Genomic DNA, 27,817 nt, shown 5'->3' with positions numbered 1-27,817 from the left:
TTTACAGATAGGGTTGGCAATCTGTTTGTAACACACAGCAGGAAAAAAACTTGCTCAAAATGTTGAGTAGCTGGATTAGAGAAGTACCTACCTCAACATTGCACAAGATCACAGCTAAATAATACTCGAGTAGTATTGTCTTTATGTTGTGACTAAGGTAGGCAGAGATCTCGGGGAATGTAAGGGATTAGGGCCAAAAACGCGCTTGCAATGCTCCTAATGTTTCAGGCGTTCCTTACCCGTAGGCTCCGGTGACTGGCTACCATCAGGCGTACCATATATTTATTTACCACAAAAGTCATTTAAACAGTAACATTCGCGCTTAAAATATCTCCATCCAAATACTATAAGAAAGGAATCACGGGATCGAGCTACTCTAAGTAGTGTTTTAGTACACTTTCACCATCCCATCGATCGTATGAAACGCAAGAGTGCCCTCTGTGTGAACATTTCAAAGCCACTAGACCAGAACTTTGTAAATTACGCGCTGTTACCAAAGACAAAGATACACATTACATATACATAAACAGTTGAACATTAACTTAGGTTTAAATTATTTGAAAGTTTATTGTTATCTAACAGATTTCAAAAAGTGGATAAAATTAGAGTAGATACTTCCACTTTTCAAACATTCTTTTGTTATAGAAATATTTTTTCTTAGAATTTTCTTAAACACTTGTTGTTAAGAATTCAATTAGCAACGTATTTAGTGTAAGTGTCAAACGAGTGCTAGCGTCATCTTACGGAGCTATGGAGTTAAATATGAAAACGTTGAAAACATCATCAGACTATACTAACTATACAATCATCTATGATCATTAGGCTTACATCTATTTCAATCTCAAGACATTTAACTTACTATTACTCGTATTATTTATTATTATTAATATTAACTAATTATAGAAAATAAAAACTAACAAACTGTTAAATTTAAACCATTAATTAAAAAAATATGTACATCCGATCTCCCCTCCCCACCACGACCCTTCATCTCGTGACTGCTAAGTATTTTTCCTATCGCTTAATTAATCACAAAAGTCTAGATAAAGTTATCTTATCTATAACAGCAGTGTGACATGGAACCTTAATGTTAATTTAAATATTCTTTGTGTCAGACGTGAGGTGCGCACGCGCAGTGACGTCACAGGATGGCAGCGTGGAGCTGGTTGTATGCGCTTGCGCTAATTGTGGCGGTCGCCGCCCAGGGACCTGAAAAACGTAAGTTTTACTGAACCTTTAAGTATTTTATTTTATATATTTTTTTTATAATTTAACTAATAAAAAATCGTTACAATATGTCCGTTAAAATAAGGTGTCTGATTCACTAACGTTTTTACTCATCATGTTACATAAACAGCGATTTCTGTGTTACAATTGTAATAATAACGAAGGTAACAAATATTCATACGGATACACCTATGTCAAAAAATCATTACTAAAAACTTACTAGTACTGAGGGATAGGTCACACATGAGATTGTCCTATCATTTCGTGCAAAACAGGGTCACTATATTTCTATAGTTATAAGGATTTCATAAGCTGAAATAGTTTTAAAGTGTAATTGGTAGAGTAAGTAATGTAATACTTTATTAAATTAAGTAAATAATCTAATTCTTGTTATGTGACTTAAGGGCACAGCAGGAAATTTCCTGGTCAAAATATGGAGCAGCCTGATTGGGTAGTACTTCGACCTTACAAAAGATCACAGCTAAATACTACTGTTTTCAAGTAGTTTTGTGTTCCTGTTGGTGAGTAGGGTGACCAGAGCTCCTGGGGGGAATTGGGGATAGCGTCGGCAACGTGCTTGCGATGCTTCTGGTGTTGCAGACGTCTATAAGCTACGACCATCGCTTACCATCAGGTGAGCCGTACGCTTGTTTGCCGACCTAGTTATACTTATATATTTATAGTATATATATACTTTATTCTCATAAAGAATTTCACTTAGGTGCTTGAGAAATTGAACAGAATTAACAATTAGTATTTTATTCATTACTTATTTCTGCGAGTTTATACAAGACAAGACGAAATGAGTGGAAATAAAAAAAAATTAATAATATAATTAAAGTTTAGTAGTAGGTCGCAATAATAACCGGGGCGAGGTGGCGAATGCTAGCGCGATCCCATCTCGGCCCACCCAGGTGGTCGACTGCTCACACTTGGTGGTTTTTTAGTCAGCAGAAGTCTGACATAACTCTCTGGCGCTCCCGCCCTGGAGGGTATCTATGATGGATTTTCCCCACGTAAAAAAAAGATCGTACGTTACGTAATATACCCATGTAATATAAAAATAGCACTTTTTAAAGAATATCAATTGTATATTATATAAATTGTTTGAAATAATTACTTAGTGACACAAAAGATTCTTTACTTCCTAAGTTTGATAGATTGCAAGAATTACTTGTGTAACGCAAACACGGTAATGAAGGAATGATAACATAAAGCTAAAACAAATCAGAAATTACGATAAAACTGGCCAAGCGCGAGCTAGAATCTCACACGTAATGTTCCGTACTATCACATAATAAAAAACTAAAATAAGTTTTATAAAAAAAAAAAACAGGAATTAAATTGCTATATAAACTGTAACTAACTTTTACTATTTATTATTTTAGAGGTAATAAAAATACTTACATGTTCTATGAAAGTGAAAAGACGACAACTCTAGCGTAATGGTCCTGTGCCGTGTTGGTGGTGCCTAAACACCGACGGTCGTGGTTTCGATTCCCGCTCGGAGTGGATATTTGTGTTTATACAAATATTTATTTCCGGTCTGTTTGTTAGTTCTTGTGGGTCTCCCCACCGGGACCTTATTTTTCCTTTGTTATTGATGCAAATAAAATTTGTAAGCTATGTTGTTGAGGAATAAATAAATAACGTTCCATGTTCTTGTCCACGGAACCTAAAAATGGTTAGATTACGATGTAGCTGTCACATGTCTCTCACGGTTGATTACGCTTAATCATTCTATATCTTATATGTAGTGCCTTTTTATTGGTCTCATGACAAGTTGCCAAACACGGCTATATATTAACCAGCGCTATTTTAGACAAAAGTTGTTTAAAAATCTTAGGTAAATGTATATCTGATTTTAGAAGGTATGCTATTTAAATATTTGCCAATTTAAATGTTATTTTTATTGGGTATCTTTATAAGGCAAAATATTATTTTTATAAGGCAAAAGTTAAATAAAAATAAAATATTGTAGGACAATGGAATTGAATTCATTAACTCAGAATCGATTTGATCGATTTGAAAGATTATTTTAAATTTTTAATAAATGCTAATAAACTTAAGACTAGAGAATACGTATACGAAAACGAATTAAATTAAAATCACTTATAAAATCATACGTCTACACACATAAACAAAAACACACACACTCACTCAAACACATGTACAACAACAACAAAAAAAAAACAATTGAAGACCGATTAATTAGTGTTCATTCATACATTGTATAAAAGTGAAAATATAGTACACACTTACGCAAGATGTAATAAATGCAATGTAATAATTTATGTAATTACTACCGCGTATATAACAAGACGTTACACTTGAATTGAAGCTCAAATTGCAGAACATGAATTAAATTAACAATAATTAACACAGTGATACGATTTACACATAAATGTAGGGCAATTATTCGTACTAAATAATACGCGAAATGCATTGACCCAGTGCATAGAATCCTTGCAACTCAAATGAGAACACTTCTTAGAGAATTTAGTAACCGCTTATATACCCATTTATACACGATTAACGGCCTGTTTTACCTGATTTGTTGTGCAACTGTTTTTGAAGTATGTTACACTCTCCACATTTTGTTATGCGCTTCATGTTTATTTTGTGAGATTTACTCAAAATAAATATAATTTTAAATACAACGTTATGTGATACCTTACAAGGTTACGAGATAATGAATGACTTGATGGCTGTGTTGTTTTTTGAGACGCTTTCGTCAAAATAAGAAACGAAATTATAAGTATATTATACAACGAATTGCAACAGAATAACAGTGGTCATAAAATTACACGTTTCAATAAAAAAGCATTATCCTGTTGTGTGGTTACGGCAGTAAAGAATATAGCCTCACCATCTTTTCCCGTGGGTGTCTTAAGAGGCGACTAAGGGATAACACAGTTCCACTATTACCTTGGTACTTAAAAAGCCGACCGATGGCGGGATAACCATCCAACTGCTGGCTTTGAAATACACAGGCCGAAGACGGGCAGCAGCGTCTTCGGTGCGACAAAGCCAGCCCTGCGGTCACAAACCCGCCTGCCCAGCGTGGTGGCAAAACACACGAGTTCACGCCATTTTTGGTGCGAACTTGTGGAGGCCAATGTCGAGCGATAGGCTGATGTGTGTGACACAAATGTCAGTTGATTTAAAATTTTGGAATTTATAAGGTCGTTTTCAAATCTCGCAGGAGCACGTGATCATTTTTAGCATATTTTATTAAATCAATTTGAAAAAATAATTGAATATCGCAAGTTATAGTCTTACAAATTTATTACAAAATAAAATGAACCTTACTAATGGAGACTAAAGAGCAACGATAACTTAGATCGGTATAGTACCTAAATCCACTGAAGATGAAAGATATGTCACGTAACAACAATGAACATTTTGAAGTTATTTGGATACAGTCAAGTTGTATCGTGTTATTTTCTTAAAATCCTATTATTTTTTTGACTATATACAAATCCACAATGTGTTAAAACATAGGCAATTAAAAATAATAATCTAAAGTTTTCTTAAGCGCACCAACTATAAAACATAAATATATTTTTGTACCCTATTTTTTGAAGAATGTATCGGCTATATAACATCGCGGTATAGCTGAAAAGTCTTATTAATTTGTCACTCTACTTGCAACACTTACCCATATTGGGGTGGCAGTTTACTTAAACTGGATACTTTAAACCAGTGATTGGCAACCTTTTACAAATTTTTAATACTGTCCTCTCCGTAACGGTATTGTATCTAACTTTCATTAGAACACTTTTTACAAAAATTATTAAATCCAACGCATCATGAGTTTTTTACACATCATCACATAAGTCAACATTGACGAATATGTCTTGACTTCTATTAATACTAGTGTAGAACACGACTGAGAACACTCAACACAAAACACTTATTTCTCACTTTAAATATATAGTTATTCATTCACAATAAATTTTTAGCTACATTGAATACGTTATCACACTATTCACTTGCCACTTATCGAGTAGCAACATTAGCCGCACAATAATTAAACGCTTCTTCACTTACAATTTATAACATTTATAGGACAACAATCCCGCCAATTCATGACAAAAATGGCGACTGACCAATCAGAAAATTAGCATTAACTATTCGGAAGATGGTGTCTCCATCTTTATGCTCTTCCGGTACTTCAACAAATAATAATCACATTAAAAACACTACAATCTAATGAAATTACAATCAATGCAATCTTTTAAAATTATTAGAAGCATAAATTTAAGTGATAAAAGAAACCGATAATTAATATAGCGACTGACTAATTGTAAATTAATAAAACATTCGGTTAATATTAATTATGTATGGGTTCCGGTATTAAATGAATAAATAATAAGATTAATATCAATACAAAATTCAATATTTTCATAATTTTTAAAATTACAAATTTAAATGCTAACGCTAATAACAAATATATACTATGATGAGACTAGCCAAAAGATAATTTTGTTTTTCTTGTGACTAGTCTATTCATCTATCTATAATATATATAAACGCGAAAGGTCATTCATCACGAAATCTCCGAAACTATAACACCTACAAACTTGAAATTTGGCAGGTAGGCTCCTTATAGGATGTAGGCATCCGCTAAGAACGGATTTTACAAAACTCGACCTCTAAGGGGGTGAAATGGGGGTTGCAAGTTTGTATGAACGTCCTATGATTTTGAAGTGAGACTTGAAATTTAAAATGTATGCTCTATAGATGATGAGAAGGTGTCCAAATAATCTATCTTTAGAAATCAACTCCCTTTTGGGGTTAAAACGGGGGATGGTAGGTTTACTCACTCACCACGAAATCTCCGAAGCTATAACACCTAAAAACTTGAAATTTGGCAGAAAGACTCCTTATAGGGCGTAAACATTCGCTAAGAACGGGTTTTACGAAATTCGACCCCTAGAGGGGTAAAACGGGGGTTGGAAGTTTGTATGAAAGTCCTATGATTTTGAAGTGAGACTTGAAATTTAAAATGTATGCTCTATAGATGATGAGAAGGTGTTCAAATAATATATCTTTAGAAATCAACTCCCTTTTGGGGTTGAATCGGGGGTTCGTAGGTTGACTCACTGATCACGAAATCTCCAAAACTATAACACTTACAAACTTGAAATTTAGCAGGTAGGCTCCTTATAGATCGTAAACATCCGCTAAGAACGAATTTTACGAAACTCGACCCCTAAGGGAGTAAAACGGGGGTTGGAAGTTTGTATGAAAGTCTTATGTTTTTGAAGTAAGCTACTTGAAATTTAAAATGTATACTCTATAGATGGTGAAAAGGTATCCAAATAATGTATCTTTAGAAATAAATTCTCTTTTGGGGTTAAAACAGGGGATGGTAGATTGACTCATTCATCACGAAATCTCCGAAACTATAAGAGCTACAAATTTGATATTTGACAGGTAGGTTTCTTATAAGGCGTAAACATCTACTAAGAACTGATTTTACGAAACTCGACCCTTAAAGGGGTAAAACGGGGGTTGGAAGTTTGTATGAAAGTCTTATGTTTTTGAAGTAAGAGACTTGAAATTTAAAATGTATGCTCTATAGATGATGAGAAAGTATACAAATAATGTATCTTTAAAAATAACCTCCCTTTTGGGGTTGAAACGGGGGATGGTAGATTGACTCACTTATCACGAAATCTCCGAAACTATAACAGCTACAAATTTGACATTTGGCAGGTTGGTTTCTTATAGGGCGTAGACATCTGCTAAGAACGGATTTTACGAAACTCGACCCCTAAGGGGATAAAACGGGGGTTGGAAATTTGTATGAAAGTCCTATGTTTTTGAAGTAAGAGACTTGAAATTTAAAATGTGTGTATCCTCTATAGATGGTAAGAAGATGTCCAAATAATGCGTCGAAATATATATATAAAAGAGAAAGGTCAATGACTCACTCATCACGAAAACTCAAAAACCGTTGGATGGTCCATCCATCCAGAATGGACAAAGATGAAATTTAGCAGGGAGGTAGATTATAGTTAGTAGACTTCCGCTAAGAACGGATTTTGGGATATTCCACCGCTAAGAGGGTTTAATTGGGGTTGATAGTTTGTATGAAACATATACAGCAGCTATAAGTTCGCCTGATAGGTTATTTATACTGCAGCCTGAAAATAAAAGTAAAAATGTGATGTATAGAGAGGTTTTATAAAAATAACTATTAAATTATATTAAATTGTGCCTTTTAAAAAGTTACTCAGTGTGATAAGCATTTCAAGTGACTGAAATAAAAATAATAATTTGTGTTAAACATCTTGAATGCATATCTTCATAGCCACGCGGACGTAGTCGCGGGCAACAGTTAGCGTATTAAAAAACAAAGTCCCCAAAAGTGTATGTGATCGATTCCCTCAAAATCTACTGAACGGATTTTCATGCGGTTTCGCCAATGGAGAGATGATAATAGCTTCAAGAGGAAGGTTTACGGAACGGCTAAGCCGATTTTGATGAAATTTTGCCGGGAAAACTTTGTGACACACTGATTTCAACGCGGGCGAAGCCGCGGGCACAGCTAGTAATATATATAAACGCGAAAGGTCATTCATCACGAAATCTCCGAAACTATAACACCTACAAACTTGAAATTTGGCAGGTAGGCTCCTTATAAGACGTAGGCATCCGCTAAGAACGGATTTTACGAAACTCGACCCCTAAGGGGGTGAAATGGGGATTGCAAGTTTGTATGAACGTCCTATGATTTTGAAGTAAGAGACTTGAAATTTAAAATGTATGTTCTATAGATGATGAGAAGGTGTTCAAATAATATATCTTTAGAAATCAACTCCCTTTTGGAATTAAAACGGAGGGATGGTAGGTTGACTCAGTCATCACGAAATCTCCGAAACTATAACAGCTATAAAGTTGAAATTTGGCAGGTAGGTTTCTTATACAATGTAGGCATTTGCTAAGAACGGATGACACGAAACTCGATCCCTAAGGGGGTAAAGCGGGGGTTGGAAGTTTGTATGAAAGTCCCATGATTTTGAAGTAAGAGACTTGAAATTTAAAATGTATGCCTTATAGATAATGAGAAGGAGTCCAAATAATCTATCTTTAGAAATCAACTCCCTTTTGGGGTTAAAACGGGGGATGGTAGGTTTACTCACTCACCACGAAACCTCCGAAACTATAACACCTAAAAACTTGAAATTTAGCAGATAGGCTCCTTATAGGGCGTAAACATTCGCTAAGAACGGGTTTTACGAAATTCGACCCCTAGAGGGGTAAAACGGGGGTTGGAAGTTTGTACGAAAGTCCTATGTTTTTGAAGTAAGAGACTTGAAATTTAAAGTGTATGCTCTATAGATGGTGAGGAGGTGTCCAAATAATACATCGTAATCTATATATATAAAAGAGAAAGGTCACTGACTCACTCATCACGAGAACCCAAAAACAGCTGGAAGGTCCATCCATCTAGGATGGATAACGATGAAATTTGGCAGGGAGGTAGATTATAGTTAGTAGATAATAGTAGTAGAGTAGAGAGATTTAGCGATATTCCACCGCTAAGGGGGTTTAATTGGGGTTGATAGTTTGTATGAAACATATACAGCCTGAAAATAAAACTTAAAATGTGGTGTATAGAGAGGTTTTATAAAAACAAGTATTAAATTATACTAAATTGTGCTTTTTAAAAAGTTACTCAGTGTGATAAGCATTTCAAGTGACTGAAATAAAAAAAATGCGTTAAACATCTTAATAGTAATGCATATCTTCATAACCACGCGGATGTAGTCGCGGGCAACAGTTAGTGTATTATAAAACAGTCCCCAAAAGTGTATGTGATCGATTTACTCAAAATCTACTGAACGGATTTTCATGCGGTTCAAGAGGAAGGTTTACGGAACGGCTAAGCCGATTATAATGAGAGTTTAACTGGAAGTGTGCCGGGAAAACTTTGTGACACACTGATTTCAACGCGGGCGAAGCCGCGGGCACAGCTAGTAGTATATATTTGTTACTAGTGTTATATTCAAGTTTTATTCAAGTATTCTACCCGTGGGTGTCGTAAGAGGCGACTAAGGGATAACACAGTTCCGCTACCACCTTGGAACTTAAAAAGCCGACTGGTGGCGGGATAAACATCCAACTGCTGGCTTTGAAATACACAAGCCGAAGACGGGCAGCAGCGTCTTCGGTGCGACAAAGCCAGCCCTGTGGTCACCAACCCGCCTGCCCAGGCTGGTGACTATGGGCAAAACACATGAGTTCACGTTATTTTTGGCGTAAACTTGTGGAGGCCTAGGTCCAGCAGTAGACTGTATAGGCTGTAATAATAATTCAAGTAAAGAAATATAATGAGTACCTAACTACAAATTGTTCACAACATTAGGTTACACATTAAGGTTTATTACACTTATCCTTATTACATACCAATAAAATAAAACCGCAGGTTGTAAGCAACTGGTAAACACGTGACCGCTTTTTAAATTTAGTTAAACAGCGACAAGAGATTACCTTATCAGTTAATTGAGGACAGTACTTAAACGGGTGTAGTAACTTCTCTTAGTAAAAATACTCAGAAATACAGTACCTTTGAAGTTAACATATATGTGTACTTTGATATAAGTATTTTATTATTAAAAAATTCCTATTGCACTCTAAATAAATTAATATTCTGTTGAAAGAAATGTGTATTTTTGTCAAAATAATATACAATGATGATATATCTTTCTTAAAAAAATTAACAACATTAAAAATTATGATCATCACACATGACGATTATATGTTATTCATTTTTATAATAATAATATTTGCTGTTATAGATTGAGGCTATTTATAGCCTTAAAATTGACTGTAATACCGCCAGTAGAATGGGGATTCCTTGCCGAAAATCCGGATACACCGAAGTGTTTTTGTTAAGAATATCCGTATCCGTATACATAACGTAATATTTATGACTTAGTAGGTAATGCTTGTAAAAGTGGATTTTTAATAGTCAGAAATGGTTCATTTCACAAATCGGTTCACACTTTTTTCATTCTATGTTTCGATATAAATTAAAATTATCTGTAACAAAAGAAACAAGAAACAGATTTTAATTCCCCAAGAAAATATTAAGGTATATTTTTATTTAAAACTTAAATCTTAATTAGGTTTGAAACGACTCCAAAGTAATTTCACACTTTAATATAAAAATCATATAAATTTAATAAAGTTAGTTCTTTTAAAATTCACCATAAAATTGTCATTGCTTTGAAACCAGATCTTACAGTTATATGCATTTTAAAATTCGAATCATCTTTCCAATCATTAGACAATATTTTATGGACCGTTAGAAATGGCGCATTTGATACACGTTTTGTTTTACGAACTATGACAATAATAACTTATAAAAATAAAAATTTAAAACTTGTCTGTTGAATTAGTTAATCTATTTATTTCTTGCACACACGTGTTGTTAGGTATATACAAGTGTGTTTAGTCCTGCACCTGCTTTCAATATATACTAGGGATATTATGGGTTTGTAATTTCGTAACTGGATATACATATAAATACAGATTTATAAATAATATTATATCACTTAAGAAGTACTAAGATAGCCGAGCCGACACAATAGGTTTTGTATCCATGTTTAAAATTTAAATGCCTGCTTTGTACATATATATCATAATCATTGCAGCCTATCGCAGTCCACCGCTGTACATATGCCTCCCCATGTTCGCGCCAAACATCCCGGTTCTAAGCAACTTCTATTCAGCCTTCACCAGCGGTATTCGGGAATAGTGGAACTGCCGAGAACTAGGGCCGAAGCGCCTCTGTCGAAATAATTGGGGTTAATACTCATAGTCTCGACGCTGGGCAAGCGGGTTACTGGCCGCAGGCTTGCACCGAAGACCCTACTGCCCTCTCCAATTTAGAAATTATATTAATTAACATTATTTTTTTTACCAATTCTAATTAATTTGATAAATTTGATTTGACCGTTTGCTATTATGACCGACATACTTTTGGCATCAGATGTTACTAGGATAATGTTTCATAAATTTTAGGTCAAACTTTAAATTAAATGTTTACTTTTTATATAACCATTCATGTTTATAGAGCTATTCATTTGAAAATTAAAAGAATTGAATGAGTATCTCGTCTAATCTAGGACAGCCTTGAGAGAGATTTATTAAAAATATGTACGTAATTAAACATAATAAAGGTACGAGTGTGCACAGCCTCCGTAACGTCAACACAGTTATCTTAATTGCTTGTCTAATTGATTACATTGCTGATAGAAGAATGTTTGCCATCTGATTCTATTTGTTAATAAAACTCTTTCCTCGTTTGACGTTTTGTTTAAAAAAATATAGGTAAAGTGAATCCTTTTATTCAATTTTATATATATTTTTGAATTTGCTATTTTAAGAGCAATAGGTATTAAGATTTTTTTTGAATTTTTTGTTACACAAGACCTTGTCTGGTAAACAACAAACACAACAAAAAAAATATCCAATTTAGTGCAGTCTTTTGGAAACAACACGCGCACATACACTACGGCGTATAGAGTGATGTAAACGTCATCAAATGGACCAAAATAATCGAATACGTAAAAAGAAAGCTCAGACAATTGCAATTCATCGAGTTTTAAGAACAATTTGACCTAAATTTCTTTTATAAAGAGTGAGCAATACACTTTGGAATTACAATTGTAGCGTCAGTTTCACACTCGTAAGAAATAATAACCACTTTCGAATTTAGTGCGAAATATGTTTGTAGTAGTATATCTCTGTTGTTACCTATGTGTCTGTATGTTTCTGTAAATAATCAACTTTTCTTTGTTTATGTATTTATTCGTACTTGTAATTTATGCAAATATATAAAAACAAATTAATACTTCAAACTTAACGGGCGTGTCAGTGGTCGAAAAGACGTAATATAAACAAAAACTGCAGACACTGACAAAAATATCTAATAACCCGTCAATTATACCTAATGCGATGAATATTTAATTCCCACAACAATGGTCTTATATTTATAATCAATTATTATAAGAAATATTTAATCTATATACAAATGAATGTATGTCTGTATGTCCTTTATAGAATCGTAAACTATGAATTTGATCATGTCATGATCTTCAACAAAGTGTTGTGCATGAACCCGCAAAGATTTCTGAGTAGGTACGACCAAAAAAATAATAAAAAAGGGTGCAACGCGCGCAGGGTACAGCTAATAATTAAATACAAAACAAAACTCAAAATCATCACAAATGCAAAGTCTTATCAGAAATAAAATGAATAAAAACGATTGTTCTCCATTACAATAGCTAGTCCATTCTTTTTTACCACATTATGTGTTCAGATTATAATAACTATTATACGCATCCGAAATGTGAATATTGCATCTATTGTTTCAATAACGAACAACAGTTGACTAATCTGGTATCTTTCATTGTTTTTACATAATAAAATGCAATTATTCTCTATGACTTTATATTGTAGAAAGGATGATGATATAACATTATGTACAATCTCGGGCGAGGATATCTCGCGAGTACTCGTCCACAAAATATGACGAGATCGAGATTCTTTAATTTTTATAGACTGCCCCGTAAGATTACGAAATTGCATACAAGATTTCTTGAGTTTTTTGAGACGCTATTTTGAAATATAAATAATTCATAATATACCTTACAAAAAATATTCCGTCATTAATACTCGAAACCAGTAACGCACAGGCGATACAAGACAAACGTGAGATAAATTGATTCGCTAAGATTTTTGAGACGCAATAGTCATGCACAGTCCACACAAAACTTAGGTAATGTTCCCATATTTAAAAAACGATTCGGTTAGTTCACCAACCGTTAAATTTTGAACAATTTGTGTCACCTGCTGTGCCCTAACTCACAGTTTGGGTGTCCGTTTCTTCGTTTGGTAGCTGGGTAATAGTTATCCTTAGTTGCAGGATATATTTATGTCAAGGTTCAGGGAGCAGGTTGCAAAAACCTATATGATGAGAAATTTAGTACGTTTAACCCTTACGGTCACTCAAATTTACGATTATTATTACAGGGAGAACAGGAAACGTTTGTAACGTGGACATCGATTGTCCAGACAACGCTTTCTGCAGACAGAGCAGCTACTGCGTATGCAAGGATGGCTTCGTGTACGCTGCTATCAACAGCACGCATAAAGGCTGTTTGAAAGGTAATTTCTGTAATGTCTTTGACGAATTGTTGGTTAGATTCAATTCCCACTCACGGCAAATGTTTATACAGGTAATACGGATAATGGTCTTGGACAAAATTTTGTCGTACTAGGGGCTGTTGCGTATAAGGCATTTATGCACGTTTAATCATTTAGGTTATGAAGAGTTACTTCTTAAGAATAAGCAATTAATAACGATTTTTAAAAATTCGATTTAACTTACAGTTTCTAAAAAACTATAAATATCAAATGCCTTTAAAGAATGAACAAAGCATTTCAGCTTTTAATAATCAAAATAATATTAATTTTCAGAGGCACACAATGGCGAGGAATGTGTCCAGCACATCCAGTGTCACTCGACGATGGGTCTGCACTCCGAGTGCGCTAACGGCGTGTGCGCCTGCCTGGCCACCGCGCACCTTGAAACCGACCGCTGTTACGAAACTGCGGGTAGTTATTTTTTGAAGTAAAATTTCTTTACGCACTCTTGACTTGGGGAGGAAGCTGGCGAATGCGTGGCGAGAGCATTACGAAAGGTGTGATCGAAGTTGAGAGGGAGATATAAAGTTAGTGAAAAGAGAAAGTTTTACTTCAGTCGTATGGTCAACAATAAGGCACACTCGTTTTTTATTTCTTTTATACCACTTGAGTGGCAAATAAGCGCATGCCTGATGATATGCGGTTACTGTAGCCAATAGACGCCTGTAACAAACATAACAAGGACATTTTCGATCTGACTCCCCTCTCTGCCAACACACGCATTCTCAATAGTTCTGATTACTTTACTCACCACAGGAACACAACGCTACTTAGGAACAGTATTATTAGGCAGCCTTTATGTACTTTCTATATGATTGAGGTATTTTTAAGATTTCAAGCAAGATCTTTCTTTCCTGCTGTACTCTACCTAACTGCTTTACATATTATATATAATGAGTTAAAAAAGCAAAATATTAAGCGATTTACTATATTAAAATTTCAGTAATTGGAGAACGTTGCGTGGTGGATCAGAACTGCTATCTAGGGGATCCCACCGGCGAACGTCAGGCGTTCTGCGTACGAGGCTACTGCACCTGCCAGCTGCAGTATAGTCCTAGAGATAATGGGACACGGTGAGTTCGCGTACTAATTTTGGAATATAAAATACTGACATAGAGAGTGTTCTTTTTTTGTGATGTGTTATATCTATTCATCCGATAGGGACTGTATATTTTGATGGGAATAAAAAACAGGTCAATATATGTATAGATATTAATTTGAACCCTAAATCGTCACTATACAATAATGTTGATGATAATATTCTGAGAAATAATATTATAATTAAAAAAAAATCATTACACAATAACGAATCACTCGATCTCCTTATTCATTATTTATACCATTGTTTAAGCTGGTGTAGTGGTGTGAGTAGTTGCCTAGAACAGCGACGGTTTGCGGGTTCGATTCCCGCTCGGAATGGATATTTATATTTGTACAAATATTTCATTCCGGTTTTGGATATATGTCCTTGGGTCTCCTCACGGTACCTCAGATAGGGATCGTTACTCATAGTAGGGAACATATCCAGCCCCACTTGCGGGGCCAGCCCGCAATGGAGCAGCGTGGTGCATAAAACGCCAGCAGCTTCTTCTACATGGGGAAAGAGGCCCTATGGCCAGCAGTGGTTTGTATATTACTGGCTGAATGTGTGTGTGATTGTCAAAATCGCAAGTAATAGAAAATACTTTAGAAAAGAGAATTTCTTTCCTACAAAAATGTTTATCCCCTTATTTATGGTCACGTTACAAAGGAGCCGTTCGAATTTAGATTTCGTTAAGATAATGATTAAAAATGGCACGAAGAGGCAAAGTTAACGGCTTTCGTTTGTAATTTGGGTATATATTTCCAGATGTGTAAGAGACGCGGTGCTGGGCGAGGAGTGTGAAGATCAGTTACAGTGCGCAGGAGTCGGGCTCGAGTGCCGCGGGACTTGCCGCTGCAGAAACAACTGGGTTGCGTTCAAAGACATCAACGCGTGTGTTGAGTGTAATCTATGCTTTACCTTTATTGTATTGTAGATTAGAGGCCCCACTGTTAGGCAAAAACTGCTTATAATGTTGTATAATTTGATGCTTAATCGGCCATACTGGTTTGCCGAGGGTAGGTATATATTTTGAGACATTTCACCAAATTTGTATAGATTGCAACTCGTGTTCGCTTATTACCTCATACAAATGATGTTTTAATAGAATTTAGCATTTAAAATTATGTTTGTAATTGAAAAGTTAGTTAATTCATCTTAAAATACCTCAATCTGAAATATGAAACGATTATGGCTAATGAAAACTAGGTATTAACTTCTCTCAGAAATAGTTTAGCAAGTAACTAAATAATCCTAATATTTGTTGCACAGCCGCAAAAGCCCTTGACGCTCCTTGCCAGTACGACGTCCAGTGCGACGCGCTGGCCGGCGCCACCGACGCGCCGTCCCCGGGCGCCGCGCTCTGTCTGGGCGGTACTTGCGCCTGTGCGTACGACGCGCGCGTTGCGGGGACTCCCCCGCGCTGCTGGCGACGAAAACGACCAGGACAGGAGTGCAGCCGGGATGAGGTGAAATGATTCAGCCTATAGCAGTGATAAGCATAGGCCTCATTCACCATGTTGTAGAAGATAGCCTAATCCACCACGATGCTCTACTTCGGGTTTGCGGATATAGTCTTTTCTATGAGAAACTATCGTTATCAGGTTTATATGATAGCACGTTAGCTCTCAACCCCGGGGGATTAAGATCTTAAGGTGCTCTCTAAGGCACGCTAGAAATAATAGCTCATTTAGTTTTTAAATATATTTATAATTCACTTTACATTTTTATCACACTTACAGTTAAGGATATTATTTTAATAAATTAATAATACAATTAACATTTTAAGTTCTTAAATAAATAGTTGTATATATTTTATTGACATTTTATCTGATGCAGTATAAATACATCAAATCATAGAGGCCTTAATAATACAAAATTTTGTTACTAGCCAATGGAAGAATATCAATATTTTTTCAGAAAGTCACATGGTAGAAAAAAATATTTGTTGTACAAAAAATGACATCCGATATTTGTCTAACCAAATCACTAACTTTATATTTTTTTGATTAATTTTGTTTAAAAATTATTTAATTTTTACAGGAATGCGTGTCTGAAGAAGACGAACCAGGATATTGCCTGTCCGGACGTTGCACTTGTAAGACTTGCTCGCCAGATGCCAATGACTTTGGTGGAGCGAACACAGTAACACCTCACGTGGCAACTGCCATTTTGTTCGTCGCCGCCATCTTTGTCCATTAGCAGCTATTTTGTGACAATCCAAGTACCGCCATCTTGTTGTTGTTTACCGTGGCACGTTCTGGTAATTCCCTTTCTATTGTTCAGAAATTTGTAATACTTTTTATATATATTTTCTTTTTATGAAATTATAATAAAATATAGTGATCTTTTTCCAGAATTTCAAAACTGGCAGTCACGAAAAAGATAGCGCTATCTGTAAATGAAAGCAATTCCAGTGTAAACATTAAGAACCAATAAGAACAATTAAAAAAAATCTATAATAATATTGAGTTCCTTTTAAACTTATTCTTTTATAAATGTTAAAATTCTAACGTATAAAAATAAAAATTAAATTTTATTATAATTATTAGTTTTTTAGATATTGTTAATTGATTTAAATATATTGTTTTATATTTAGCACAACCCGATCTAAAATGAATCATTACCGTCGTTAATACGTCCCGTTTCAACATAAATTTAATAAAATAAAATAAAAGTCTTGTGTAGATATTCAATATTTGGACAAGACGAAAAAATAAAACAAATAGTGAAAAAAGAACTCGATGGATTGGAATTAAAGCATTTTTCAATCACAACATTACGTGTTTTAATTAAATAAATAAAAAAAATATGTATTAAATTAAAAATATTTTATCAATAAAATGTCTTTTATGAAATGGGACGTAGTTTCAAAGTTTATAATAAGTTGTAAATAATTATTAACAAAGTTGTTGATTGTTGTTCAATTGTAAATTATAATTAAGAGTAGATTTATAAAATATTTCTTCCACTGATATTAATGCAGTATTTTCTGAGTGCAATTTTCGATGTTAATGACATATTATATGAATGGGTAGGTTATACCAAAGATATGTACACGAAATTAACGAATATGTGTAAATAAACGATATTTATTTTAAGGTGTTTCTTATTTTTGAGATCCATGGCCATAAACATTTTCCTACATCCTTGGACATTAAGCGACCCAAAGTTTCGACCATATCGCGAAAATGGTAGTCATTTGATTGAATATCTTAGACATTTTAATGAACAACGCCACTATTGGGGAACAGGATACAAGAGGGAAAATGGCGCATTAAATTAAATCATACACACTAATTACCATTTAAAAGCTATATAAGTACAAAAATAAATAGTGCAATTGAAGCAACAGTTTAGATGCAAGACATGTTTTTAGTTTTGCTTAAATAAAAGACCTCATGGATATCTTAAACTACATCAAATTTGTAATTACTTTACTCATAAACCACTGAACCTTTTGAGCTATCTCTTTCCGTTCTAAAACTATATTATCCAAAAGTTAAAATTTACACGCACTTCTGACCCTTTTATAACTCTTCCCGTTATAAAAGTAAATCATCCAAATTTTATGTAAATTTTTATATGACAACGTATTAAAGTGGGAGGCACAAAATGAATAGGGCTATGTAATGAGTCTCAAAACATTTTCAGAAGCTCAAGATTATTCACCTAAAATGTGTGCGCCCAACTAATACTTAATAACAACTTACAAAAACTCCTTTAACTTCTCCTCACTCGTGGCGTCAAAGGCACGTCGACGTTTCTCGAACTAGAACTAGTGAGCGATGAATGTAGGGCACGTCTCACACTGGGCGAAGCAGCAGCGTATACCAGCGGGTTGAGAACGGAGTTCATGTAGCCTAGCCACGTGCACCACTGCCAGGTGACCTCCCACACGCAGTCGTAGAGGGAATCTAGAATTATAATTAATATTTTTTCTGTGGTTTTTGATGTGACAACGTCTAATAAATCAATGAACCGTGGCAGCATGCACGAACAAGGATGACTCATTGTCCCGTTACGCTCATTATACGCTTGCGCCGCATCTATCTTCTTTCCACTCGATTGACCTACGTATTTTGTTATGACATTGTCACGTTAAACTATCTTTTTCAACATTACAGACAACTAATTTTTTGCTTAGATAAAGTGAAAACCTTAAGTACGATTTCCATTTAAAATTTTAAGGCTGTAATTGGTATTGCATTTCTACATACGTTGTAACAGTTCATAATTACAGCCTATACAGTCCACTGCTGGACATAGGCCTCCACAAGTTTACGCCAAAAATAACGTGAACTCATGTGTTTTGCCCATAGTCACCACGCTGGGCATGCGGGTTGGTGACCGCAGTACTGGCTTTGTCGCACCGAAGACGCTGCTGCCCGTCTTCGGCCTGTGTATTTCAAAGCCAGCAGTTAGATGGTTATCCAGCCACCGGTCGGCTTTTTAAGTTCCAAGGTGGTAGCGGAACTGTGCTATCCCTTAGTCACAGTACAGTACTTTGTAACAGTTACTACATATTTAAAAAAAATGTCATCTAGCGTTCTGTTTAAGGCGATCAAAGACTGAAGCTTTCTATTTAGAGCGATCAAAGACTAAATTAAATTGAAGATAAAATAGTTTTACCCAATGGTAGAATGATGAAGTACGGTGTCCAACAAATAAGGAAGAGAGCCATTAGCATCACTATTGTGCGAGTAGCGCGACGTTGACGAAGAATAAAGTTTGCACTGAAAACATAAATGAATGGTTTTGGGCGACATGAGTTATTATATTAAAATGTTCAGACAGTTTTGCGTTTATAGGAACACTAGTCAGTTTTTTTTTTTTTTTTTTTTATAAATTTTGATCCACAGGCTCAAAATGCCCGTGCCTTTGTTTATCATGCATGCATTATAATACTACAGGCGATTTTTCTACTTATTATACTACAGATCGACAGTCCCGTGACTGCCTAGTAAAACTAGGACGTGGTCCGACGCTGACGGTTTTTTTTTTTTTTTTTTTTTTATCCTTACTAAATACTGTTTATGCAGAAGTATACACATAATTGCTTTCTAATTTCTAACATTATTATTTTTCTTATCTATGTCTATATTTACACTTATTTGCCTAGTTATCGTATATGTACACTTATTTCCTAGTTACCATATATGTACACTTATGTTCTACTTACAATTTACACTTAACCTATGTTACTGTTAGTAAGGTTTTTTTTTTTTTTTTTTTTCTTATATATATTTATATATATTATTTTTTATATAGTTATTATTTGTTTATCTATTTGTAAGTTATCTATTTCTGTTATTTACTTAAATTTCACTACATAATTATTTATTTATCTATTTATTTATTTTATTTTATAGGTACATCCACAAAATACATATGGAACATTATATATAATTCACTATTACATTATTATCTAATATGTATCCCATCACGGGGTACACACATTCCACAATATATTAATGCCGTGTAGCAAGTATAATTAAAATTACTTCGCATAAAAAATTAAAAGTAAAGATACTACTTGTTAATAATAAAATTCATTTAAAAAGGTCATCAATCAAATTTATATAAATTGTAAAGTTGAGATAATATTAATAATCAAACTTAGCTTAACTAAAACACTAGTCAGTTAGGTTAGGTTAGGTCCTTCCTTTTTATGAACACTAGTTAGGCTTTGGATAACGGATATCTGAGAATTGGCCGTCGAACTAAATTAACTGATATTTATATGTATGTATGTATACATTCACTGTACACATTAATCAGCTCTATTGCATACATTTTGTTCATCTGATAAAAGTAAAGTATGTTCTTTGCTGTCTGACTTGTTCTATAACAACAAATGAATCAAGGGTGTTAGCGTATGAAAGTAGATAAGTCCAAGTTATTCTGACTCGTCGTACATCTGTGACGAATGCGACAACGTGACACAAGTGTCAAATAATCATGAAACCATTCTTTAGTGTCTCATCAAATCACAATACATTTCATCGCGCCGCATTATGTCGCTTACTTGAAATGTATATGAAAATTATCACATACTCAAATAAGCATACTATAATCAAAAAAAAAGCAGACTGGAATGTCTAGTATAGTTTGATAGTAAAAAATTGTTTGTTTAACTTACTGGCTGCTACATTTGCCTGTGGATGGAGCAGTACATCCCCTGTTATGACTATTAGGAACATTTAAATGGCCTTTTGGAGACTGTACCCTGCAACAAATTAATTGTATGTTCTCAAAATAAAATGATATAACTTTGTGGTGACAAGTATAATACAAAACACATTATTAAAGGATTACTCATAAACTTTTCAAATCTCGCTCAAATTCAAATGAAACTACAAAAATCAAACAAAACAAAAACGGTGTGCTTTAGACCACACGACTGAAGTAAAACTTACGAAACATAACTCTCTCTCTTTCTATCTTCACTAACTTATATCTTCCTCTTAACTTCCGTTCGCCTCGCCCGATCACACTTTTCCTAGCGCTCTCCTCACGCATTCGCCAGCTTATTTCCCAGGCTAAGCGTGCGTAAAGAAGTTCTACTTCAAAAATAATTATCAAAATCGGTACACCCAGTAAAAAGAAAAAATGAAAAACTTCTCCTCCTTTTAAAGTCAGTAAAAAAATATGTAGGCTTTTTAATTTTTATGACTATATAGACGCCGCGTTGGCGCAACGGTTACAGCTATGGATTGTACCTGTTGCGGGTTCGATCCCCGCACATGACAAACATTTGTGTTAGCCATATAGGTGTTTGCCGTGGTCTGAGTGTTTGTGCAGTCCTTGTGGGTCTCCCCACCGTATCTCGGAGAGCACGTTAAGCCGTCGGTCCCGGTTGTTATCATGTTACACCTGATAGCGATCGTTACACATAATAGGGAATATATCCGCCAACCCGCATTGGAGCAGCGTGGTGGATTAAGCTCTGATCCTTCTCCTACATGAAAGGGAAAGAGGCCTATGCCCAGTAGTGGGATATTTCAGGCTGAAGCGAGAGAAGCGAGATATAATATATAAATAAATGAATAAAGAAATAAACGCTTCACACTTATATGTAAGTTTTAATGCAAAAGTAAAAAACATACTTACACATTATGATTATTTGCAGAGGTTATTTCAGATTTTTGTAACGCGTTATTGTTTAGTAGATTATTTAAATCATGGCCCTGAAAAAAGATGTATTTATTTAAATATGAATTTTATACCATAAATGCATTACTTGTTAAATAATAATATACGAACTATCTATTAAAACTGTTGATTAGTTAAGTAACTACTGAAAATCTTTTTTTAACCGACTTCAAAAAAAGGAGGAGGATACTCAATTCGACCGTATATATATATATTATGTATGTTCGGGGATAACTCCGTCATTTATGGACCGATTTTGATAATTCTTTTTTTGCTAGAAAGGAGATATCCCTAGTTTGGTAGCATAATAAAGAAACCAGGATCTGATTATGGGATCCCAGAGAAATCGAGGAAAACTTGAAAATCCGCATAACTTTTTACTGGGAGTACCGATTTTAATGATTTTTAATTTAATCGAAAGCCGATGCTTATCATGTGGTCATATTTAAATTTCATCGAGATCTGATTATAACTTTTGGAGTAATTTTTGATAATGCGTATTTACTTGACTATTTTTTCTTCCACCTACGTTGTATTACTTGTCGATATAAATGAAGTCGGTTTTTCTTCGTTTGCCTGCAAACACAATTATTCTCATATAGCTGTTGATTGCTATACCTACTAGGTATATTTTGTAAACCACATAGAATCCTACCCAACGGTGTTTAGAGTTAAAATGATGTCGAACGCAAACTAACCAGAAAATAAAGAAGTAACAATTTCCAAGATTTTTTTAAGAATTTATCTCATTCTCTGGCATAAAATAAAACATGTACAACTCAAGAACAAATAAGAAATAATTTAATAGCGATCAGTGGATTTAATTCTACATTTCCAATTCTTTAGTCTTAATGAGAAAAAAGATTTTTTGGTAAGGCTTTAGATTAAGAACCGTCGAATTATATAAACTCAAAATTTGACCGTTTATCGGCATAATTTCGTTACAAAAAAAAAAAAAAAATAACCCTAACCTTATCTAACTTCAAAATGCGGGTTTTGATTTTTTTTTCATGGTATATGCAATAAATAAAAATAAGCTAGTGTCCCATACCCGAGGTTCATGGTAAGGAGATCGTCCGCGGTGTGCGCGTATGGACGGCGGAGCGGAAAGTGCGCGCAAAATGAATCCATATAATGTCACCAGTATGCACGCAGGTAAGTAGAACGACAATGTAATACTGAAGAAAACGTATCTAAAACAGAATTATGCCTTATTTTAACTTTCCCATAAAGGACAATCCAATCTTGTGTTTGGATCCCTTAACTATCGTAGATGGATAGATATCGATGAGCAAATACTCAGCGTATATTGACCTACAGACTGTTGTGCAGTTCAATAAAAGTAGAGTATACGTACGTACAATATAGACTTTCTTTTTGCCAGGAAGTTGGTTGAAAAATAATTAATAATAAAATCATGACAAATTCTAAACCATGCAGCTGAATTTCACTAATTTGTGCAAATAGCGTAAGATCTTTGCCACACGCTTTGGAAGGGAAAAAGACGGGAGTTATACCAGTTAGAAGGTATTTGTCTCTATGGTTAAACGAAAGTGAAGTTTAAACTTTTTCTTAAATAAAACCGGGCCTTTCTTATTTACCACGACAAATTCAAATTTAACATATAATTTAATAAATAACTACAACTAACCCAGTATTAATATTAACAGTGCACGCTTTTTCCAATTCTCCTGGATGAAAATGTCTCGGAGAGGGTATGAAGGCGTTAGGCAAAGCAACTAACGTAGCCACAGGCCACACTAGAACCGCAAGTCTTCTGGCTCTCCTTCCTCTGCGTGCTCTCGATAGTGGTGCTGTAATGCCATGCCATCGCTCCCATCCCAAGGCACAGAGAGACAGAATAGACGCAGTACAACATAATACGTCCATGGTGCTCCAACACGAACATATTGTATGATCTGAAAATATTCAAAAATCGACACATTCTTAAATAGAAAAATTTCCAACATAACTTTAGGGAAATCTTTTGCTCTGTTGAAAGTGTAAATATCCATAACATTTAAAAATTTATGCAAAAAATTGCGATAATTTGCATAAAGAAATTAATGCTCGTCAATGATATTGCACGAAATATTTCGGATATTTGTAACTACCAAAATTATACGATTATTTAAAATTCTAGTACAAGGACAATAATTTTTGAATTAATGAAATAGCAGTTTTTTTATTAAAGTATGTCTTTATATATATCATTTCATATCGAATACAATTATAGCAGATAAATTATAACAAAAAGAAAATATAAAGAACAACTCTAACTCAGAGTGATAAACAGTTCACTTAACTCTCCGAAGCCACAGATTACCTAATTGGTTGTATATAAAAGTATATATACTTACTCAATTTAAACACAAACAATTCTCTCATAGCAGCCAATGGTTGGACCAATAAACCAACCAACAAATCAGCCAACACCAAACTCGCTAAGGGATAGTGTGAAGGCGCTCGTCTTGCTCTGGATAACGCCAACATAACCGCCGTATTTCCGAGTATGGTGGCGATGTTGATCATCATCATAACGGTACCGGCTGCCCACCATCCTGTATTGGTATCGCCACGAGGCTGTAACCACACTGTTTAGTGGTAGATTCGATTTTGGATTTGTTGATAAAATTTTTTTGAAAATGTTATAGGTATTATTGCATTATTAATCTCTTCTTCTCTAGAAACTATTCCATAATGGAATAGAATTGCATTAAGGTATGCTTTTTAAGTTTGTTTCATACAACAATTACAGATAATAAAGTAAGTACAACGTTCCTAAGGCCTATTTGTGAACGTGGTGATATAAGAGCTCTGATATTATTGTAATCACTCCTCATAATAAATATATTTATAAGAAACAATTCTAATCGTTTTCTTTACATAAAAACTAGAATACGTAGAATTCTGACAAAGTAACAAATATACTCGCCAACCAACGACAGAGCATATGAAAGATTCTTTATAATTATTTTCTTTATTTCTTATAATAATATAACATATATAAATTATTATTTTCATGATCTTCAATACTCAGTAAGAAAAAAGGCCTATACATTTAACATTACATATAATAAATTATTAAAAATAGACAAATACCAATGTATTTGCATAACATGAAAATGAAGAACTTTTGAAGATAACAACATTCTTAGAATTGGTACTTACTTGCAATTTTATTTAACACTGTTTAAAAACTTTAAGAAATTATTTCAAAACACCACAGTATTTGAAAAAATAACACCATTATTTGTCTCTTGAGATATTATTCATTATTGCGGTCGAATTTTTTAGTTTCTTATTGATATTGTGCGTTCTGCGAACAATTGTTTTCGAACATTTGAGGGTAGTTTTATTAAATATGATATCTCGTAATTTAATCGAAAGCAGGTGATTTGAATGAGAGATACTTTGTAATATGGACACGATTAACATCTATTTATAATACTTAAATGTTCAAGGATGTAGCGAAAATTTCTTCAAAAATACCAACCATTTCTATGGTCTGCGAAATTCTATCGAAATGGTCTCGACCGCATCCCGATACGTACGTAGCGTTAGCAAAATCATTCGTGCTATTTTAGCAATTTTATAAATAATAAATTGTATTATTGTCAGCCACCATCTTCAGATAATTCTAGGATGACTCCTAAGAAATATCTTGCCATACCCAGCAATATTAGTAGCTTATAAAATTGAAAAGTTAAGATTTATAGGTATATGATTTTAAATCCAAACATATAATAGGTACAGTAAACTCAGACAAAAATATTTTAGTAACCGATAAACAAAATTGAGGTTACTGGTAGAACATTATCCGTATAAGATTAAATATGGTAGGGCTAAGTACCAATGTATGTAGGTAGATACGGAGGATACAAGTAACTAAATGGTTGATTCATCAACAGTGTTTTTAGTTAAAATCACTTAAGCCTTTACTGCATGAATATTATGAATGAATCGAAATAAAAATGATTTTTTGATTCCGTAGGCTTTTATTGGAGACGAAAAAAAAACGACAGCTGAAAAATTTTTTGACAGGTAATGAAAATTAAAAAAAAAAAATTAAGAATGTACATGCCTATCCGCAAGCTGCATTCATCATCACTTTTGAGAATCATCACCGACGAGATGATTGGCATGATTATTTGTAGCATAAAAGTGAGGCAGATCCATTATTAGGGCAAGTAAACACGATGCCTTGCATATCTCCTACAATGTTCGAATGTATAAGAAATCATAGTATACAAGAATATAGCCACCCTCTCTCTTCCCGTGGGTGTCGTAATAGGCGACTAAGGGATAACAAGGTTCCACTACCACCTTGGAACTGAAGAAGCCGACCGATGGCGGGATAACCATCTAACCGCTGGCTTTGAAACACACAGGCCGAAGACGGGCAGGAGCGTCTTAGGTGCGACAAAGCCAGCCCTGCGGTCACAAACCCGCCTGCCCAGCGTGGTGACTATGGGCAACACATGAGTTCACGCATTTTTGGCGCGAACTTGTGGAGGCCTATGTCCAGCAGTGGACTGCAATAGGCTGGTTCCATTAAAAAAACTCTCAGATGCATACGAAACCAAGTATTGTTTTATGGAAAATATCCTTCAAAACGTATATTTTTAAAACAAAATTAGAAAATAATCAAACAAGAACGGCTCAACCAATTTGGCTATTTTTTTTTGTATGTTCCTTAAGGCCCACGGAAGGCTTTAATACTAAAAATTTTTTTTAAATGAAAAAAAAATCCCATAAACTTTTAACAGAACGAAATCTGTCCGAGCAGCTAGTATATAAATAAAATCCAGTAATAAGAAAGATTCAAAGATACTTTACTTGGTAGTTTTCAGTTTATACAAGAAAAAAAATACCCAACTTGAGGAACAATAAATGATTTCGTATGCGGTAGAAGGGTTAAATTTGGTCCAAGTCTGTTCACCTAATATTTCAAGTCACAATAGGAAAAACGAAACTTTTTCGAACGATGTTTGAATAAAAAAAAAAAACAAGAATGTAAAATTTATTCCTTTATTGTCAGTTAGGGGAAAATATTTAAAAGTTATTCTCCACAAATTTCAGAATCTTACAGTGAAATGCATTTGATAAAAATAATCATAAAAACGTATTTACAGGCGTCTTAAGCTTAAAAATTTACTTAAACTTTACTTAATAGTTTATTACAATACTTAATTGTCTGAAGGCACAAGGAGACATAATATGATATTTTGTGCCCTATTTTACATGCATTTATGATTTTAACAATGTGCCAAGATTGATTTATACGTTCAAAACTGAAATAATACACGTTTAGAATAATAAGAACCATTAACTTGAAAAAAAAAGTATTTAATAATGACGAAAGATTTTTTAATTCATTTAGAAAATTTACTTTAAATTTTGTTTTGTACTTTACGAATTTTTCTATCACTCGATATTTAATTTAACTCTTACAATATTTAATCTATAAGAATGCATTACAAGGAAGCACGCGTTTCATTTGTTACGTACCCTACTTATTACTACTAGTAATACACGATTATCACTATTATAATAATTAATCTGTTGATATTTTATATTTCAAGTTGATTTTTATGGGACCTATTTTTTTAAGCAATGATTAAAAAAAAACAACAAAAAGTCATCGATTCATCTTGAATTGTTTTAAGCTTGGCTCATTGGCACATAACAATGACACAGAGAAAAAAAAAATACATAAAACTTAAATTTAAATTAAAACTACGAAGATCATTTTACGATTCGAGTTTCATTAAATATTATCCTTTAAATTATTTACAATGATAGGCGACGTTCACACGTGGGCAGAAGTTTTAAAAACTTAGCTAACAAAAATCTTCTTATAGATAATATATTACAAATAAATGAGAATGATTGATAATAATAAAATTGAGCATATGTGATCCCAAATAGATTTTTTTTAATTCTTTTAAAGCGAACATTGGAATGATGAGATCTTAATGTACGAGTTCGTACTTTTGGAATAGATATGTGAAGATGACGTAGCCTATTGGAACTAAATATTATTAAGTGTAAAAGTCGGGAATGTCAAAATATGAATAGAGCTTTAAACAAATACAAACAAGTTTTTAATGTCTTTTCAATTAT

The 27,817-nt window shown here is 33.9% G+C and overlaps 2 protein-coding genes across 2 annotated transcripts; one reads left to right on the top strand and one right to left on the bottom strand.

Annotated features, from left to right (window-relative positions):
- The first annotated feature begins 1,148 nt into the window (after positions 1-1,148).
- Positions 1,149-17,042, top strand: LOC123662412 (tenascin-like). Its single transcript, XM_045597256.1, has 8 exons — positions 1,149-1,218; positions 13,282-13,416; positions 13,729-13,866; positions 14,399-14,528; positions 15,305-15,441; positions 15,809-16,005; positions 16,580-16,799; positions 16,894-17,042. Exons 1-7 carry the CDS (start codon positions 1,149-1,151, stop codon positions 16,736-16,738), a joined length of 966 nt encoding a protein of 321 aa, XP_045453212.1. The 3' UTR covers positions 16,739-16,799; positions 16,894-17,042.
- A 1,217-nt stretch (positions 17,043-18,259) lies between these two features.
- Positions 18,260-24,226, bottom strand: LOC123662403 (5-hydroxytryptamine receptor 1A-like). Its single transcript, XM_045597248.1, has 6 exons — positions 24,052-24,226; positions 23,343-23,610; positions 22,743-22,884; positions 21,650-21,726; positions 19,169-19,272; positions 18,260-18,453 (listed from the first exon to the last, which is right to left on the bottom strand). The coding sequence occupies exons 1-6, from the start codon at positions 24,224-24,226 to the stop codon at positions 18,260-18,262; spliced, it is 960 nt and encodes a 319-aa protein (XP_045453204.1).
- Positions 24,227-27,817: the final 3,591 nt, after the last annotated feature.

The sequence above is a fragment of the Melitaea cinxia genome, chromosome 2, assembly GCF_905220565.1.
Source record: "Melitaea cinxia chromosome 2, ilMelCinx1.1, whole genome shotgun sequence".
In the NCBI taxonomy this organism is placed as follows: Eukaryota; Metazoa; Arthropoda; class Insecta; order Lepidoptera; family Nymphalidae; genus Melitaea; species Melitaea cinxia.
Note: the sequence above shows the minus strand (reverse complement) of the source record. Positions and strands in the feature narration are given on the sequence as shown.

What these genes read in the sequence shown, in the direction of transcription:
- LOC123662403 (XM_045597248.1), bottom strand. Translation starts at nt 24,226, where the DNA reads ATGATGATCAACATCGCCACCATACTCGGAAATACGGCGGTTATGTTG. An exon ending in ATTGTTTGTGTTTAAATTGA is followed by an intron (nt 23,611 to 24,051) that starts GTAAGTATATAT and finishes GAATATTTTCAG; the next exon opens with ATCATACAATATGTTCGTGT. An exon ending in TCTGCAAATAATCATAATGT is followed by an intron (nt 19,273 to 21,649) that starts GTAAGTATGTTT and finishes TTATGTTTTCAG; the next exon opens with TGCAAACTTTATTCTTCGTC.
- LOC123662412 (XM_045597256.1), top strand. Translation starts at nt 1,149, where the DNA reads ATGGCAGCGTGGAGCTGGTTGTATGCGCTTGCGCTAATTGTGGCGGTC. An exon ending in GCATAAAGGCTGTTTGAAAG is followed by an intron (nt 13,417 to 13,728) that starts GTAATTTCTGTA and finishes ATTAATTTTCAG; the next exon opens with AGGCACACAATGGCGAGGAA. An exon ending in CCTAGAGATAATGGGACACG is followed by an intron (nt 14,529 to 15,304) that starts GTGAGTTCGCGT and finishes ATATATTTCCAG; the next exon opens with ATGTGTAAGAGACGCGGTGC.